Below are 18,218 nucleotides of genomic sequence, written 5' to 3' on the forward strand. Positions count from 1 at the left end.
GTAGTTTCCCTCCTTGTGTTGGAGTTTTCCCTCTAATATTCTTTGTAGGACTGGATTTGTAAAAAGATATTGTGTAAATTTGGTTTTGTCATGGAATATCTTGATTTCTCCATCTATGTTAATTGAGAGTTTTGCTGGATCTAGTAGCCTGGGTTGGCATTTGTGCTCTTTTAGGGCCTGTATGACTCTGCCCAGGATCTTGTGGCTTTCATAGCCTCTAGTGAGAAGTCTGGTGTGATTCTGATAGGTCTGCCTTTATATGTCACTTGACCTTTTTCCCTTACTGCTTTTAATATTCTTTCTTTGTTCTGTATATTTGGTGTTTTGACCATTATATGACAGGAGGAGTTTTTTCTGGTCTAATCTTTTTGGAATTTTGTAGGCTTCTTGTATGTTCATGGGCATCTCTTTCTTTAGGTTAGGGTAGTTTTCTTTTATAATTTTGTTGAAGACATTTACTGGCCCTTTAAGTTGCAAGTCTTCACTCTCTTCTATATCTATTATCTTTAGGTTTGGTCTTCTCATTGTGTCCTGGATTTCCTGGATGTTTTGGTGTAGGAGCTTTTTGCATTTTCTTTGACTATTATGTCAATGTTTTCTGTGGAATCTTCTCCCCTTGTGAATTTCTCTTTTATCTCTTGTATTGTTGGTCATGCTTGCCTCTATATCTCCTGATCTGAAACTTTTTAAGGTATTTATTTGTTTCCTCTCTATGGGCTTCTACTTGTTTACCTGTGTTGTCCTGTATTTCTTTGAGGGAGTTATTTATGTCCTTCTTAAAGTCCTCCATCATCATGAGATGTGGTTTTAAATTCAAATCTTGCCTTTTTGGTGTGTTGGAGCATCCAGTATTTGCTGTGGTGGGAGAACTGGGTTCTGATGATGCCATGTAGTCCTGGTTTCTTTTGCTTAGGTTCTTAACCTTGCCTCTCGCCATTTGTTTATCTCTGTTGTTAGTTGGTCTTGCTGTTTCTGACTAGAGCTTGTCCCTCCTTTAGCCTGTAATCTTAGAATTCAGAGCACTCCTGGGAGACTTGCTCACTCTGGGCAGGTTTTGGGTCCTGACGCCTTAGCTCTGGGCACAGATAGAGACGGGAAGGACTAAGGTTTTCTTCTTGTGTTTCCAATTTTTCAGGCCATTTGGACAATGCTGTGAGTACCTTACTCAACATACATTAAAAAAGTACTTCATTCCAGTTATAGAAGTCGTTCCACAATTACTACAAAAATTAACCAATGAAGAACTGAAAAAAGAAGCAAAGACTGAAGTGAAAAATGATGCTATTTCAATGATTATTAAATTTCTAAAAAATTTAGCCTCAAGAATTCCAGGACAAGAAGAAACTGTTAAAAATTTAGAAATTTTTAGGTTAAAAATGATACTCAGGTAAGAAAGGTGTTTTTCTGCTGTGAGTCACTGTTACTACAAGTCTGTTTGGGGACTTCATATTAAACCTAGATATTTGTATGGTGGGCAAAATTTTATCAGTGCTGTATGTCCACCCTTTGAAGATTTTATTTTGGTTTGGATTTTGTTTTACTTAGTTTTATTTTTTTTGTTTTGGGGGCGTGATACAGAGTCTATGCTAGCTATGAACTCACTGTTTAGCCCAGCCCTTTTAGTTCTTGATACCCCTTGTTCAGATCTTTTGAGTTGCTTGTTTGAATAGTTAGGCATATACCATCAAAGCCCTGATATTGATGTAAATGATTAAAAATCATTTTTGGTTGCAATTTTTTATAGATTGCTACAGATTTCTTCTTTTAATGGGAAGATGAATGCACTGAATGAAATTAACAAGGTGCTATCAAGTGTGTCATATTATACACATCGGCATGGTAATTCTGAAGAAGAGTGGCTAACCGCTGAGCGAATGGCAGTAAGCTCTGTAAAAAAAAATAACAAAACATATTTTTACCTATTTATTTATTGTCTAAGGGGCCCAAAGGTCTTAGAATAGCTTATGAGACTCAGTTCTGTTCTTGATCATTTGAAACCTAATGACAAAACATAGCAACAACTCTAATTATCAGTTACTTCTAGAGTAAAAGTAAAAATAAAATCCATGGGCTTTAGTTTGGTTCTTAACACTCAGAGATATGTAACTAGTTTTGAGAGAGCACATACCATGGGCATGCATATATATATATGCATGTATATATATAGATGCATATATATGTATATATATACATATATATGTTTTAAAAGTAAAATCTTAAAAGTACTAAACATTTTTAAATGATAAGCAATGAATTGGAAAGAAGTGTTAAATAACTTTCTATGATTTTTGTAAACATGAGTCTAAATATATGCAACTTGTTTAGAATGGTGATCTTTTAAAGTGGATGATTATACCTGTAATTCAGTGAATGATTTTTTTTGTGGAATCCCTTCTCAAATATTTTGGTTTTGAAGTGAATATCATACATCAAATATCTTAGTACAGATTTTTTACAAATACTAAATACACATTTGTGAATAATAATCACTGACTTAGTTACCAAAATGTGACAAAATCTAGAGGCTTTTTTTACAATTGTGAAAATACTGTCAAAGACAAAGTCTTTGATTAAATATTAAAGCTCAGATTTCATATATACATGCAATGTATCTGCTTTGTAGGATATCATGTAAGTGTTACACTTAGTGTCCACAAACTAAATTAGCACTTCTCCACAGATATACAAGAAGTATTTTCTCCCAATTTGGGTAAATTTTTTATTGGTTATTTTATTTCTTTACATTTCAAATACTGTCCTACTTCCTGGTTTCCCTCTGCAAGCCCTCTATCCCACCCTCTTCCCCTCTGCCTCTGCATGGATGCCCACCCATCCACTCCCACCTCACCTCTCTAGCTTTCCCCTATGCTGAAGCATTGAGCAAGTATGAAACATTTTTAAAGTTATAAATCAATATGATGTGATGTTTTTGTGATGTTTTGAATACATTTTCCCAAAGAACATTCTGACAGAAACATAAAAATTGGTTTTATATATGATAACTAATATGTAACACATATATGTAAAGTTTCTCTACATGTCAGAATTAATTTGATGCAGTTACTAGCTATGCAGTTACTAGTTACACATTTAAGCAGTAGTTATGTTTCTCTTCATTGGGTGCATTTTATATGTATAATCTATTATACATTAATTTTAAATAATCTTTTAAAATGCTTTGTTGCAATATTTAATATCTGCATTAAGATTAATTTTACTTGTTATTTATAACAAGTAAAAAATTCTGAACTATTTTTATTTTGCTTTTTGGAAAAATTTCAGTTTCTACAGTTAAATATTTATGCTGTGTTTAATTTAGGAATGGATACAACAAAATAATATCTTATCCATAGTCTTGCAAGATAGCCTTCATCAACCACAGTATGTGGAAAAGCTAGAGAAGATTCTTCGTTTTGTAATTAAAGAAAAGGCTCTTACTTTACAGGATCTTAATAATATCTGGGCAGCACAGGTAAGAAATTTTCTTTCTTTTTTAAAGATTTCCTTTATTTATGAGTACACTGTTGCTGTCTTCAGACACACTAGAAGAGGCATCACATCCCATTACAGATGGTTGTGAGCCACCGTGTGGTTGCTGGGAATTGAACTTAGGACCTCTGGAAGAGCAGTCTGTGCTTTTAACCACTGAGCCATCTCTCCAGCCCCAGTGTTTGCATTCTTCACATGGTCATTCTGCAAAGTCCTTTTAAGCTGTTGGAGTATTTGCTAGCATTTTTTTTTCTGAAGTGTCAACAAAACCTTGGTCTTTGCTATAAGATATCCTTGTGGTATCTTTTTTTTAAATTTTTTATTATATATTTCTTTACTTACATTTCAGAGGTTACTCCCCTTCCCAGTTTTCTGTCCATAAGCCCCCATTCCCTCCCATTCTCCCCCATATTCGGGTATTCTCCTTCTACATCTCCTTTATTCCCCTCCCCCATATTCCTCTACTGGGGGTCCAACATTGGTAATTCCAAGGGCTTTCCCTTTCACTGGTGCCCCAACAAGGCTATTCTCTGCTACCTATGCAGTTGAAACCCTGAGTCAGTCCATGTATAGTCTTTTCGTAGTGGTTTAGTCCCTGGAAGCTCTGGTTGGTTGGCATTGCTATTTTTATGGGGTTGCAGGCTCCTTCAAATCTTTCAATACTTTCTCTAATTCCCCCTAAAGGGGTGTTATTCTCAGTTTGGTGATTTGCTGCTAGAAGTGACCTCTAACGGACATGCTCTGATTGTGTCTCTCAGGAGAGATCTATATCCAGTCCTTTCAGCATGCAATTTTGCTTCATCAATCCTAACTAGTTTTGGTTTACTCTATATATATATATATATATATATATATATATATATATATATATATATATATATATATATATATGGGCCACATGTGTGTCAGGCTCTGAATGGCCATTCCCCGAGTCACTGCTGTAAACTTTTACTTCCACATCCCCTCCTATGGATATTTTTCCTCCTTTTAGAAGGAGTGGGAGAATCTGCATTTCGGTCATCCTTGTTGAGCATCTTGTGGTCTATAGATGGCATCTTGGGTAATGTAAAGCTTTTGGCTAATATCCGCAGCAATGAGTGTGTGCGGTTTTTTTTTTTTTTTTCTGTGATTGGGTTACATCACTTGGGATGATATTTTCCAGTTCCATCCATTTACCTATGAATTTAATAAATCTTTGTTTTTGATAGCTGAGTAGTACTCCATTGTGTAGATGTACCACATTTTCTGTATCCATTCCTCTGTTGAAGGGCGTCTGGGTTCTTTCCAGCTTCTGGCTATTATAAATAAGGCTGCGATGAACATAGTGGAGCACGTGTCTTTTTATATGTTGGGGCATCTTGTGGGTATATGCCCAAGAGAGGTATAGCTGGGTCCTCAGGTAGTTCGATGTAAAAATTTTCTGGGGAACCCCCAGACTGATTTCCAGAATGGTTGTACCAGTCTGCAATCCCACCAACACTGTAGAAGTGTTCATTTCTCTTTCTCCATATCCTCACCAGCATCTTCTGTTGCCGCAGTTTTTGATCTTAGCCATTCTGACTGAACTGAGGTGGAATCTCGGGGTTATGTTGATTTGCATTTCCCTGATGACTAACTATGTTGAGCATTTCATTAGGTGCTTCTCAGCCATTTGATATTTCTCAGCTATGAATTCTTTGGTTAGCTCTGACCCCCATTTTTTTTCTTTATTAACTTGAGTATTGCTTATTTACATTAAGATTGTTATTCCCTTTCCCGGTTTCCAGGCCAACATAACCCTAACCCCTCCCCCTACCCATGTTTCCCCCATTACCGCCCTCCCACTACAATCACATTCACTGGGGGTTCAGTCTGAGCAGAACCAAGGACTTTCCTTTCTGGTGCTCTTACTAGGCTATTCATTTACTACCTATAAGGTTGGAGCCCAGGTCAGTCCATGTATAGTCTTTGGGTAGTAGCTTGGTCCCTGGAAGCTCCTGGTTGGTGGGCATTGTTGTTCATATGGGGTCTCGAACCCTTCAAGCTCTTCTAGTCCTTTCTCTAATTCCTTCAATGGGGGTCCCATTCTCAGTTCAGTGGTTTGCTGCTGGCATTCTCTTGTGAATTTGCTGTATTCTGGCTGTGTCTCTCAGGAGAGGTCTACATCCGGTTCCTGTCGACCTGCACTTCTAATTGGATGGCTGTATATGTATGGGCCACATGTGGGGCAGGCTCTGAATGAGTGTTCTTCTGCATCTGTTCTAAACTTTGCTTCCCCATTCCCTGCCAAGGGTATTCTTGTTCCCCTTTTAAAGAAAGAGTGAAGCATTCACATTTTAGTCATCCTTCTTGATTTTCATGTGTTCTGTGCATCTAGGGCAATTCAAGCATTTGGGCTAATAGCCACTTATCAATGAATGCATACCATGTGTGTTTTTCTGTGATTGGGTTACCTCACTCAGGATGATATTTTCTAGTTCCCTCTATTTGGCTAAGAATTTCATAAAGTCATTGTTTTGGATAGCTGAGTAATATTCCATTGTGTAGATGTACCACATTTTCTGTATCCATTCCTCTGTTGAAGGGGCATCTGGGTTCTTTCCAGCTTCTGGCTATTATAAATAAGGCTGCTATGAACATAGTGGAGCACGTGTCTTTTTATATGTTGGGGGCATCTTTTGGTATATGCCCAAGAGAGGTATAGCTGGATCCTCAGGCAGTTCAATGTCCAATTTTCTGAGGAACCTCAGACTCATTTACAAATGGCTGTATCAGTCTAAAATCCCTTGTAAAAATGGAGGAGTGTTCCTCTTTCTCCGCATCCTCGCCAGCATTTGCTGTCCCCTGAGTTTTTGATCTTAGCCATTCTCACTGGTGTGAGGTGAAATCTCAGGGTTGTTTTGATTTGCATTTCCCTGATGACTAAAGATGTTGAACATTTCTTTAGGTGTTTCTCAGCCATTCGGCATTCCTCAGCTGTGAATTCTTTGTTTTGCTCTGAACCCCATTTTTTAATAGGGCTATTTGTGTCCCTGTGGTCTAACTTCTTGAGTTCTTTTTGTATATTTTTGGATATAAAAGGCCTCTATCTGTTGTAGGATTGGTAAAGATCTTTTCCCAATCTGTTGGTTGCCATTTGTCCTAACCACAGTGTCCTTTGGCTTACAGAAGCTTTTGCAGTTTTATGAGATCCCATTTGTCGATTCTTGATCTCAGAGCATAAGCCATTGGTGTTCTGTTCAGGAAATTTTTTCCAGTGCCCATGTGTTCCAGATGCTTCCCTAGTTTTTCTTCTATTAGTTTGAGTGTGTCTGGTTCGATGTGGAGGTCCTTGATCCACTTGGACTTAAGCTTTGTACAGGGTGATAAGCATGGATCGATCTGCATTCTTCTACATGTTAACCTCCAGTTGAACCAGCACCATTTGCTGAAAATGCTATCTTTTTTCCATTGGACGGTTTTGGCTACTTTGTCAAAAATCAAGTGACCATAGGTGTGTGGGTTCATTTTTGGGTCTTCAATTCTATTCCATTGGTCTATCTGTCTGTCTCTGTACCAATACCATGCAGTTTTTATCACTATTGCTCTGTAATACTGCTTGAGTTCAGGGATAGTGATTCCCCTGAAGTCCTTTTTTTTATTGTTGAGGATAGTTTAGCTATCCTGGGTTTTTGTTATTCAGATGAATTTGCAAATTGTTCTGTCTAACTCTTTGAAGAATTGGATTGGTATTTTGATGGGGATTGCATTGAATCTGTAGATGGCTTTTTGGGAAAATGGCCATTTTACTATATTAATCCTGCAATCCATGAGCATGGGAATCTTTTCCATCTTCTGAGGTCTTCTTTAATTTCTTTCTTCAGAGTCTTGAAGTTCTTGTTGTACAAATCTTTTAATTGCTTGGTTAAAGTCACACCTAGGTACTTTATATTATTTGGGACTATTATGAAGGGTGTCGTTTCCCTAATTTCTTTTCGGCTTGTTTCTCTTTTGTGTAGAGGAAGGCTACTGATTTATTTGAGTTAATTTTATACCTAGCCATTTTGCTGAAGCTGTTTATCAGCTTTAGTAATTCTCTGGTGGAACTCTTGGGATCTCTTACATATACTATCATATCATCTGCAAATAGTGATATTTTGACTTCTTCTTTTCCGATCTGTATCCCCTTGATCTCCTTTTGTTGTCTGATTGCTCTGGCTAGAACTTCAAGAACTATATTGAATAAGTAGGGAGAGAGTGGGCAGCCTTGTCTAGTCCCTGATTTTAGTGGGATTGCTTCAAGTTTCTCTCCATTTAGTTTAATGTTAGCAACTGGTTTGCTGTATATGAGCTTTTTACTATGTTTAGGTATGGGCCTTGAATTCCTATTCTTTCCAGGACTTTTTATCATGAAGGGTGTTGAATTTTGTCAAATGCTTTCTCAGCATCTAATGAAATGATCATGTGGTTTTGTTCTTTCAGTTTGTTTATATAATGGATCACGTTGATGTTTTTCCGTATATTAAACCATCCCTGCATGCCTGGGATGAAGCCTACTTGATCATGGTGGATGATTGTTTTGATGTGCTCTTGGATTCGGTTTGCCAGAATTTTGTTGAGTATTTTTGCGTCGATGTTCATAAGGGAAATTGGTCTGAAGTTCTCTTTCTTTGTTGGGTCTTTGTGTGGTTTAGGTATAAGAGTAATTGTGGCTTCATAGAAGGAATTCAGTAGTGCTCCATCTGTTTTTCAATTTTGTGGAATAGTTTGGATAATATTGGTATGAGGTCTTCTATGAAGGTCTGATAGAATTCTGCACTAAACCCCGTCTGGACCTGGGCTCTTTTTTTTTGTTGGGAGACCTTTAATGACTGCTTCTATTTCCTTAGGAGTTATGGGGTTGTTTAAATGGTTTATCTGTTCCTGATTTAACTTTTGGTACCTGGTATCTGTCTAGGAATTGTCCATTTCCTGTAGATTTTCAGGTTTTATTGAATATAGGCTTTTATAGTAAGATCTGATGATTTTTTTTTAATTTCCTCTGAATCTGTAGTTATGTCTCCTTTTCATTTCTGATTTTTGTTAATTTGGACACACTCTGTCCTCTCGTTAATCTGGCTAAGGGTTTATCTATCTTGTTTTTTCTCAAAGAACCAACTTTTTGGTTCTGTTGATTCTTTCTATGGTCCTTTTGTTTCTACTTGGTTGATTTCAGCTCTGAGTTTGATTATTTCCTGCCTTCTCCCTCCTGGGTGTATTTGCTTCTTTTTTGTTCTAGAGCTTTTAGGTGTGCTGTCAAGCTGCTGACATATGCTCTCTCCTGTTTCTTTCTGCAGGCACTCAGCGCTATGAGTTTTCCTCTTAGCACAGCTTTCATTGTGTCCCATAAGTTTGGGTTTGTTGTACCTTCATTTTCATTAAATTCTAAAAAGTTTTTAATTTCTTTCTTTATTTCTTCCTTGACCAGGTTATCATTGAGTAGAGCATTGTTCAATTTCCACGTATATGTGGGCATTCTTCCCTTATTGTTATTGAAGACCAGTTTTAGGCCGTGGTGGTCTGATAGCACGCATGGGATTATTTCTATCTTTCTGTACCTGTTGAGGCCCGTTTTTTGACCAATTATATGGTCAATTTTGGAGAAAATACCATGAGGAGCTGAGAAGAAGGTATATCCTTTTGCTTTAGGATAGAATGTTCTATAAATATCTGTTAAGTCCATTTTTTTCATGACTTCTCTTAGTCTGTCTACATCTCTGTTTAATTTCTGTTTCCATGATCTGTCCATTGATGAGAGTGGGGTGTTGAAATCTCCTACTATTATTGTGTGAGGTGCAATGTGTGTTTTGAGCTTTAGTAAGGTTTCTTTTATGTATGTAGGTGCCCTTGTATTTGGGGCATAGATATTTAGGATTGAGAGTTCATCTTGGTGGATTTTCCTTTGATGAATATGAAGTGTCCTTCCATCTTTTTTTGATGACTTTTAGTTGAAAATTGATTTTTTTCTATATTAGAATGGCTACTCCAGCTTGCTTCTTCTGACCATTTGCTTGGAAAGTTGACTTCCAGCCTTAAACTCAGAGGTAGTGTCTGTCTTTGTCTCTGAGGTGTGTTTCGTGTAGGCAGCAGAATGCGGGGTCCTCATTGTGTATCCAGTTTGTTAATCTATGTCTTTTTATTGGGGAGTTGAGACCATTCATGTTGAGAGATATTAAGGAATAGTGATTATTGCTTCCTGTTATATTCATATTTGGATGTGAGGTTATGTTTGTGTGTTTTTCTTCTCTTTGTTTTGTTGTCAAGATGATTAGTTTCTTGCTTTTTCTAGAGTGTAGCTTGCCTCCTTATGTTGGGCTTTACCATTTATTATCCTTTGTAGTGCTGGATTTTAGAAAGATATTGTGTAAATTTGGTTTTGTCATGGACTATCTTGGTTTCCCCATCTTTGTTAATTGAGAGTTTTGCAGGATACAGCAACCTGGGCTGGCATTTGTGTTCTCTTAGGGTGTGTATGACATCTCTCCAGGATCTTCTGGTTTTCATAGTCTCTGGTGAGAAGTCTGGTTTGATTCTGATGGGTCTGCCTTTATATGTAACTTGACTTTTTCCCCTTACTGCTTTTAAGATTCTTTCTTTGTTTTCTGCATTTGGTGTTTTGACTATTATGTGACGGGAGGAATTTCTTTTCTGATCCAATCTATTTGGAGTTATTTAGGCTTCTTTTATGCTCATAGGCATCTCTTTCTTTAGGTTAGGGAAGTTTTCTTCTATTATTTTGTTGAACATATTTACTAGTCCTTTGAGCTGGGAGTCTTCACTCTCTTCTATACCTATTATCCTTAGGTTTGATCTTCTCATTGAGTCCTGGATTTCCTGTATGTTTTGGACCAGTAGCTTTTTCAGCTTTACATTATCTTTCACAGTTGAGTCAATGATTTCCATGGAATCTTCTGCTCCTGAGTTTCTCTCTTCCATCTCTTGTATTCTGTTGGTGAAGCTTGTATCTACAGTTCCTTGTCTCTTCTTTTGATTTTCTATACCCAGGGTTGTTTCCATGTGTTCTTTCTTCATTGCTTCTATTTCCATTTTTAATTCCTTCAACTGTTTGATTCAACTGGGATTCTTTCAGGGATTTTTGAGATTCCTCTCTATAGGCTTCCACTTGTTTATTTGTGTTTTCCTGTGTTTCTCTATGGGAGTTCTTCATGTCTTTCTTGAAGTCCTCCAGCATCATGATCAAAATAGATTTTAAATCTAGATCTTGCCTTTCTGGTGTGTTTGGATATTCAGTGTTTTTGCTTTGGTGGGAGAATTGGTCTCCGATGATGCCATGTAGTCGTGGTTTCTGTTGCTTGGGTTCCTGCGCTTGCCTCTCGCCATCAGATTATCTCTAGTGTTACTTTGTTCTGCTATTTCTGGCAGTGGCTAGACTGTCTTATAAGCCTGTGTGTCAGGGGTGCTGTAGAACTGTTTTCCTGTTTTCTTTCAGCCAGTTATGGGAACAGAGTGTTCTGCTTTCGGGCGTGTAGTTTTTCCTATCTACAGGTCTTCAGCTGTTTTGTGGGCCTGTGTCCTGAGTTCACCAGGCAGGTCCCTTGGAGCTGGAAGGTTTGTCTTACCTGTGGTCCTGAGGCTCAAGTTTGCTCGTGGGGTGCTGCCTACCAGCCCTCCGTGAGGGCAGCAACCAGGAGGGCCTGTGCTGCCTTTTTCCAGGAGCCCCCATGCACCAGGGTCCCAGATGTCATTAGGTGTTTTCTTCTAGAGTCAGAAATGTGGGCAGAGTGTAGTCTTTTCTGGCTTCCCAAGTGTGTCTTCCTCTTGCTCTCCCTCTCTTAGGATTTGGGTGCAGAGCAGAAAAGTTGGTCTTACCTGTGGTCCCGAGGCTCAAGTTTGCTTGTGGGTGTTCCTTTTGATCTCTCTGTGAGGGCAGCAACCTGGAGGGCCTGTGCCGACTTTTCCGGGAACCCCCTCTGCAACCGGGTCCCATATGATATTAGGTGTTTTCCTCTGGAGTCAAAAATGTGGGCAGAGTGTAGTCTCTTCTGGCTTCCCCGGCCTGTCTGCCTCTCTGAAGGTTTAGCTCTCCCTCCCCCAGGATTTGGGTGCAGAGAACTGTTGATCTGGTCCCTTCCCTGACCCCCATTTTTAATTGGATTTTTGGCTCTCTGGAGTCTAACTTCTTCAGTTCTTTGTATATATTGTATATTAGCCCTCTTATCAGATGTACGATTGGTAAAGATCTTTTCCCAATCTGTTGGCTGCCATCTTGTCCTAATGTCAGTGCCTTTACCTTACATAAGCTTTGCAGTTTTATGAGGTCCCATTTGTCCATTCTTGATCTTAGAGCATGTGCCATTGGAACACCTGATTTCTAAGTTTGAGACATTTTTTTTTTAGTCTAAATTTTTTCTTAATTTTATTGGTATTTTACTGTTTTCATATTTAATAAGCGAGTCCTTTAAAAAAGCGAAAGGACTTTACTTGTTTTATGCTAAGAATTGTATTTACATTTATAGGTGGAAAGGTAATTAAGGATTTTTGTTACCATCTTAATACAGTGATTTTTATTTTTACATCATTTTTTTCAATAGGCTGGAAAACATGAAGCTATTGTGAAGAATGTACATGATTTACTAGCAAAATTGGCTTGGGATTTTTCTCCTGAACAACTTGATCATCTTTTTGATTGCTTTAAGGTAAAACTCCAAATAATGAAGTAGTATCATTGTTCAATTAGGAAATTTGGAATTCCTGCCGTTTAAAAAATCAGTAGCTAATATATTAATCATAATTTTCTTTTTTTTAGGTTCAATTGATAAGATATAATTGCCCACCTAAACATACAAAGCCCAGTACCATCCATCCCTTAAGAACATTGATAACAACCTGTAAATACACAGATTGAGATCTTTACATTAGCCTCCACTGTCCCGCCATGGCTTCTCGGCCTCTCCTCCCATAATTTTCTTTTATCCTCAGAACATAAAATTGGTTTTGTTTATGTTATATTTTAAGTCACCCTTGAGCATACTAATTCCTTAATTTATTCCTTTCTAGAAATTTTTCTTTTATGTAGGACTAAATAACCTGTGTAAATAAATATAAAGACTTGAATAGGATGAGAAAGTACTAAGCTTCTCTGGCAAAGGAATATAAAAATGCTAGTTTACACATAGTCCAAGAGTCTATAATACTGTATCTTTATTCATGTTTATGGCACTGTTATAAATATTATGGCATACGATTCTTTTTCTGTGCATTCTTTGACTAGAGAATTTAGGAGTCAAAAGTTAAAACCCTATGACAGTAATAATATATTAATATGCTACATATCATTGGCTTCAGTGATATAATACTTTCTTAAAGCAATTACTTTTCTGGTTGGGCCTTTCTAGTCACTGACTACTATAAAATATGATATTTTCCATTAATATGTGAATAATTACATTTTAGTCCCAGTTGCTGTTTACTGATTTATTCTGGAGAAATTAATGGGAGTATTCATCGTGAAATATTTACATTTTATCAGCAGTAGTTGCTAACAGATTAAATGACTATGAATTGTAAAAGGATGTAATGGAAGACACCTTCATTTTAGTATCAAAAATTAATGCATCTGAACCATTTTATACATAAGTGAATCTGTCTAATAGAACCTGAGGGAAAGGAAATGATATACAAAAAAGTTTGATACTGTGTAAGAGATGACTGGTAATTACTCATGAATTGGCTCTTTTTTTAACTGAATTCTGTGAAGTGGTATAATTTGAACAGTACTCCTATTCAGGCACATTATATTTTAATTACTTAATTATAAAAAACTTGAAACTTCCTTAAATAAGTAGAACTTTTCTTTCTTTTTTTTTTTATATTTATCTTTTTATAGTATTAGAGTCATCCTCTGTCCCTTGCTGGCCTATTTTATGAATATTTTTAAAATACAGCTATTAATTCTTTCTCAGAAGATCTGGATGTTTTGTGAGTTTACGTATCTTCCTTACAAGTGTTTGTACCACTCTTTCCATCTCTTTGGCTATTGAAAGTCAGCTCAGGTCATCTTGGTTACTTGTGGTTGGCTACATGCATCTAAAAATTTGTTGATTGTCTCTGTGTTTTTCAATTTTCTTTATTATATTTTCCCGGATATTTTATATATTTTGATTTCAAATGTTATCCACTTTTTCCCCATCTCCCATACCTCCACCTCTATCCCCCAGCTTCTTGGGGGTGCTCCTCATCCTACCCACCCACTCCAACTTCATCACCCTGACATTACTCTACATTGGGCAAATGAGCCTTCACAGGACCAAAGACTTCTCTTCCCAAGAAGTGATTGATCCTGGACAATGTCATCCTCTGCTAGATAGATGCCTGGAGTCATGGGTCCCTCCATGTCTATTCAATAGGTCCATGATTTAGTCCATGGTACCTCTTTTGACATTTGGGGTATAGTTGGTTGATGTTGTTCTTCTCGTGGGCTTGCAAACCCCTTCATCTCCTTCAGTCCTTTCTCTAACTCTTTCATTGGAGTCCCATTGATCAGTCCAGTGGTTAGCTGCAGCCATCTTCACCTGTATCAGTAGGTCTCAGGCAGAGCTTCTCAGGAAACACCTGTATATGGCTCCTGTCAGCAAACACTGCGTGGCATCAGCAAATGGGATGGAGGCAGTCTCTGGAGACATTTTCTTCAGTCCTTGCTCCAGTCTGGGATTTTGTTCTCCCTTCTGAGAAGGAATGAAGCATCCACTTTTGGTCTTCCTCCTTCTTGGGCTTCATATGATTGGTGAATTTTTTCCTAGGGATTCCAAGCATTTGTGCTTTTTTGTGACTGGGCTACCTCACTCAGGATATCTTCTAGTTCCATCAGTTTCACTAAGAATTTCATGCAGTCATGTTTTTACTATACTGTTTATTATACCATTGTATAAATGTATCAGATTTCTTTACTTGTTCCACCATTGAGGGATGTCTGGGTTCTTTCCAGCTTCTGGCTATTATAAAGAAGGCTACTATGAACATAGGAGCACGTGTCTTTGTTATATGTTGGGGCATCTTTTGGGTATATGCCCAAGAGAGGTATAGCTGGATCCTCAGGCAGTTCAATGTCCAATTTTCTGAGAAACCTCCAGACTGATTTCCAGAATGGTTGTACCAGTCTGCAATCCCACCAACAATGGAGGAGTGTTCCTCTTTCTCCGCATCCTCGCCAGCATTTGCTGTCACCTGAGTTTTTGATCTTAGCCATTCTGACTGGTGTGAGGTGAAATCTCAGGGTTGTTTTGATTTGCATTTCCCTTATGACTAAAGATGTTGAACATTTCTTTAGGTGTTTCTCAGCCATTCGGCATTCCTCAGCTGAGAATTCTTTGTTTAGCTCTGTACCCCATATTTAATAGGGTTATTTACTCTCTTCAGTTCTTGAGTTCTTTGTATATTTTGGATAGAATTCTTTGTTTAGCTCTATACCCCATTTTTAATAGGATTATTTGGTGATCTGGACTCTTAACTTCTTGAGTGCTTTGTATATTTTGGATATTAGTCCTCTACCAGTTGTAGAATTGGTAAAGATCTTTTTCCCAATCTGTTGGTTGCCCATTCTGTCCTAACCACAGTGTCCTTTGCCTTACAGAAGCTTTGCAGTTTTATGAGATCCCATTTGTCAATTCTTGATCTTAGACCATAAGCCTTTGGTGTTATGTTCAGAAAATTTTCCCCAGTGCCTATGTGTTTGAGACTCTTCCCCACTTTTTCTTCTGTTTGAATGTATCTGGTTTGATGTGGAGGTTCTTGATATCATCCTTTCCTCTGATTTAAAGTTTTAATTTCTTCTTTCCAAAACAACAGTTTGCAATCACACAAATTTGCTTGTTTGTTTTTAGAGCCTCATGAGTATGAGTTTTAGAATCGCCAGAAATATGCTTCTGTCCTGAGGAGATAGTTAGCCTATGAATTTCTAATATTCTATCTATTTAGTTTCTCAATCATTAACATTTTAATGTTTACTCTTAAATTTTGGTTGTGTTTGCCAGGAGAAAGCAAAAGAATGGAAGAAGAAATTAAATATAGTTGTGAAAAATAGCACCATTAAATATAATGATTTAGTGCAAATAAATACATAAATTCTCAATATTAAATTTGTAGGCTAGCTGGACAAATGCAAGTAAAAAACAACGTGAAAAACTCCTTGAATTGATACGTCGTCTTGCCGAAGATGATAAAGATGGTGTAATGGCACAGAAAGTGTTGAATCTTCTTTGGAATCTTGCTCACAGTGATGATGTGCCTGTAGATATCATGGATCTGGCTCTCAGTGCCCACATAAAAATACTTGATTACAGTTGTTCCCAGGTAAGGGAGTGTTTCTTTTTTACTTTTTATGGGTTTTTAAATCTGTTAATTAATTTGAGGATATTTGCATTTCATTCTGGCACTTTGTTTTCAAAGAAATCTTGAAGAATTGACTGGATTTGGTCATACGATTTTGTTTTAGCAAAGTGAGTTAAAGATTTAATAGGAATAATATATTCTGTTTTGAAAGGGAAAGGCAAAAAGCACTAGGAAGAATTTATTCTGGCTTCACTCATTTGAATTTAATCAGGTAAAGAAAAATCAAGGTTAGGTCTTCAGAGGCCTGAAATATTTCATGAAGTTTTCTTCTGACCATTTTGCATTGCTGTTTATTAAGCATGTGCATATGCAATAATGATTTTTAATTAAAATGCAGCATTGTGAAAAATGTATAACTTTAATGACTATTTACTGAATTTGCCTTCATCAAAAATCCTGTAAAATCTTTTAAATTACTAATTTTCATTATAATTTGTGCTTAAAATATTCCTTATAAAGTTGTGCAGATAACTTAGTTTGTAAAGTTGTTGTCATGCAAAAGTAACAAAACATATTTGACTCCCATATTAAAGAGACAGAAATGAGACAGTTGATGAGGTTTGTTGTCCAGACAATCTAGAAGCCTGAACTCTATGTTCAGTGAAACACTGTAGGTGAGTAAGTATGAAAAAGAGAAGGCATCAAATGCTGACAACCTTTTACGACCTCTTGTTACACATTCACACCTCTTTTCCTTACATGTAATCTATCATTCCCTAAATCTACACAGAAACTATCATTTCAAAGAAACCTAAATTTCTGATTACTAGCAAACTACTCTATACAGTACTAAAAAACTAAACCAAAACAGAATATTTAAAGTGAGGTCATGATTACAGTATTTCTAATTTTCCTAAGAATTAAAACTTGGCCTTGTTTCATCGGCATTTTATTGATATGTTTCTATTTGCTGGCTTTTTTTATTTTCAAATTATTGAACTTCTTTATTCTAGTTAATGACAGCATGCCAATGCATATATAGTAATATATGAGATTTCTTTGTTGCTGTAAATTTTATACTTTAATAGAATCAGCAAAGCACTAAGTAGTACATAAAGCCCATGTTTAGACAAACACCTTAAAAACAATACTACTTATGCATGTGCCTCTGCTTGAGAAATTCTATGCTACAGGATATTATAACCATATAACATTGTTTATTATATTGTATATTCCATAGCATTTTGTTGTATTAAATTCAGTTATGTCACATTGTTTAAATATTTTTTCTATTATAAATTCCCAAAATAACTTTGAAGATAGAATTAATATTAAGTTATATTAATCTATACTAAATATTGAATTCACTATAATTACCTTAAGTTAAAAAAATAATAATTTTTTATGTATATTAGGATCGAGATACACAAAAGATCCAGTGGATAGACTGTTTTATAGAAGAATTTCGAACAAATAATAAATGGGTTATCCCTGCATTAAAACAAATTAAAGAGATTTGTAGTTTGTTTGGTGAAGCACCTCAAAATTTAAGGTAAGATTTTATGCTTCTATTCATAATTGTGTTAAAATTAGCCTAAAATTATGAACAAACTCTAAATAAAAGAAATAGCAATATTTAGAGAAAGGGCTCTTTTCATCTGCTTATGGTTTTTGGGTTTTTTAAATACCACTAGCTGTCATGAAACTCACTGTATAAACCTGTCGACATTTTCCTCTTGAGTACTGGGATTAAAAGGGAACACTACTATACCTGGCCTTGTTGGAGTGTTTGTTTGTTTTGTTTTTTTTTGTTAATTGATGTTGGGTTTTTTATTGAACAGATGAGTTGAAGATGATATAATTGACTATTCCAAATCAGTCACAATAATTGGCTGTTAATTCAGAATTACCACTTGACATTCCTTTTCATTTTACCCTAATTTTTAAGTTTCTATTCTTTAATTCACCATACTTGTTTCTGTTTTTATAGACAGTGTTTCTTTGCACAGCAGTTCTAGCTGTCCAGGAACTCATTTTGTAGAACTGGATGGCCTCAAACTCTCAGAGATCCACCTGCCTCTACCCCCAAATTAGGATTAAAGGTGTGTGCCACCGTCCAGCCCTACTTCAAACTTTTATGGTTAAATTTCAAATGTCATAGACTACAAATTTTAGAAAGAACCTTATAAGTATTTTCATGTATAGATAATTATATGATTGGGAAAAATCCTTTCTGTCTTTATTAGTATAATTATGACTTAACATAGAATTCTTTTGTACATAGAAATTTAAGGTATAATTTATAATGCTTTGTTTTTTTCCAAGATGAATTTAAATTATTTTTTAGTACTAGAAAATAAGACAAAATTCCATAATTTTGTGCACATACACAAAGGAGAAAATAAACAGTATTTATAGTCTGTTGTGATTATATATGACCCAAA

The 18,218-nt window shown here is 36.3% G+C and overlaps 1 protein-coding gene across 1 annotated transcript in view; it reads left to right on the forward strand.

The window, feature by feature from the left end:
- The window catches only part of LOC116889599 (probable ubiquitin carboxyl-terminal hydrolase FAF-X), a 129,771-nt gene that overhangs the window by 24,521 nt on the left and 87,032 nt on the right, over nt 1–18,218 (forward strand). The window contains 6 exon segments of the mRNA XM_032890532.1: nt 1,136–1,387; nt 1,745–1,880; nt 3,320–3,472; nt 12,039–12,143; nt 15,589–15,795; nt 17,190–17,326. Coding sequence (XP_032746423.1) covers nt 1,136–1,387; nt 1,745–1,880; nt 3,320–3,472; nt 12,039–12,143; nt 15,589–15,795; nt 17,190–17,326 — 990 coding nt within the window.

Source organism: Rattus rattus, chromosome Y (genome assembly GCF_011064425.1).
Source record: "Rattus rattus isolate New Zealand chromosome Y, Rrattus_CSIRO_v1, whole genome shotgun sequence".
Taxonomy (NCBI): Eukaryota; Metazoa; Chordata; class Mammalia; order Rodentia; family Muridae; genus Rattus; species Rattus rattus.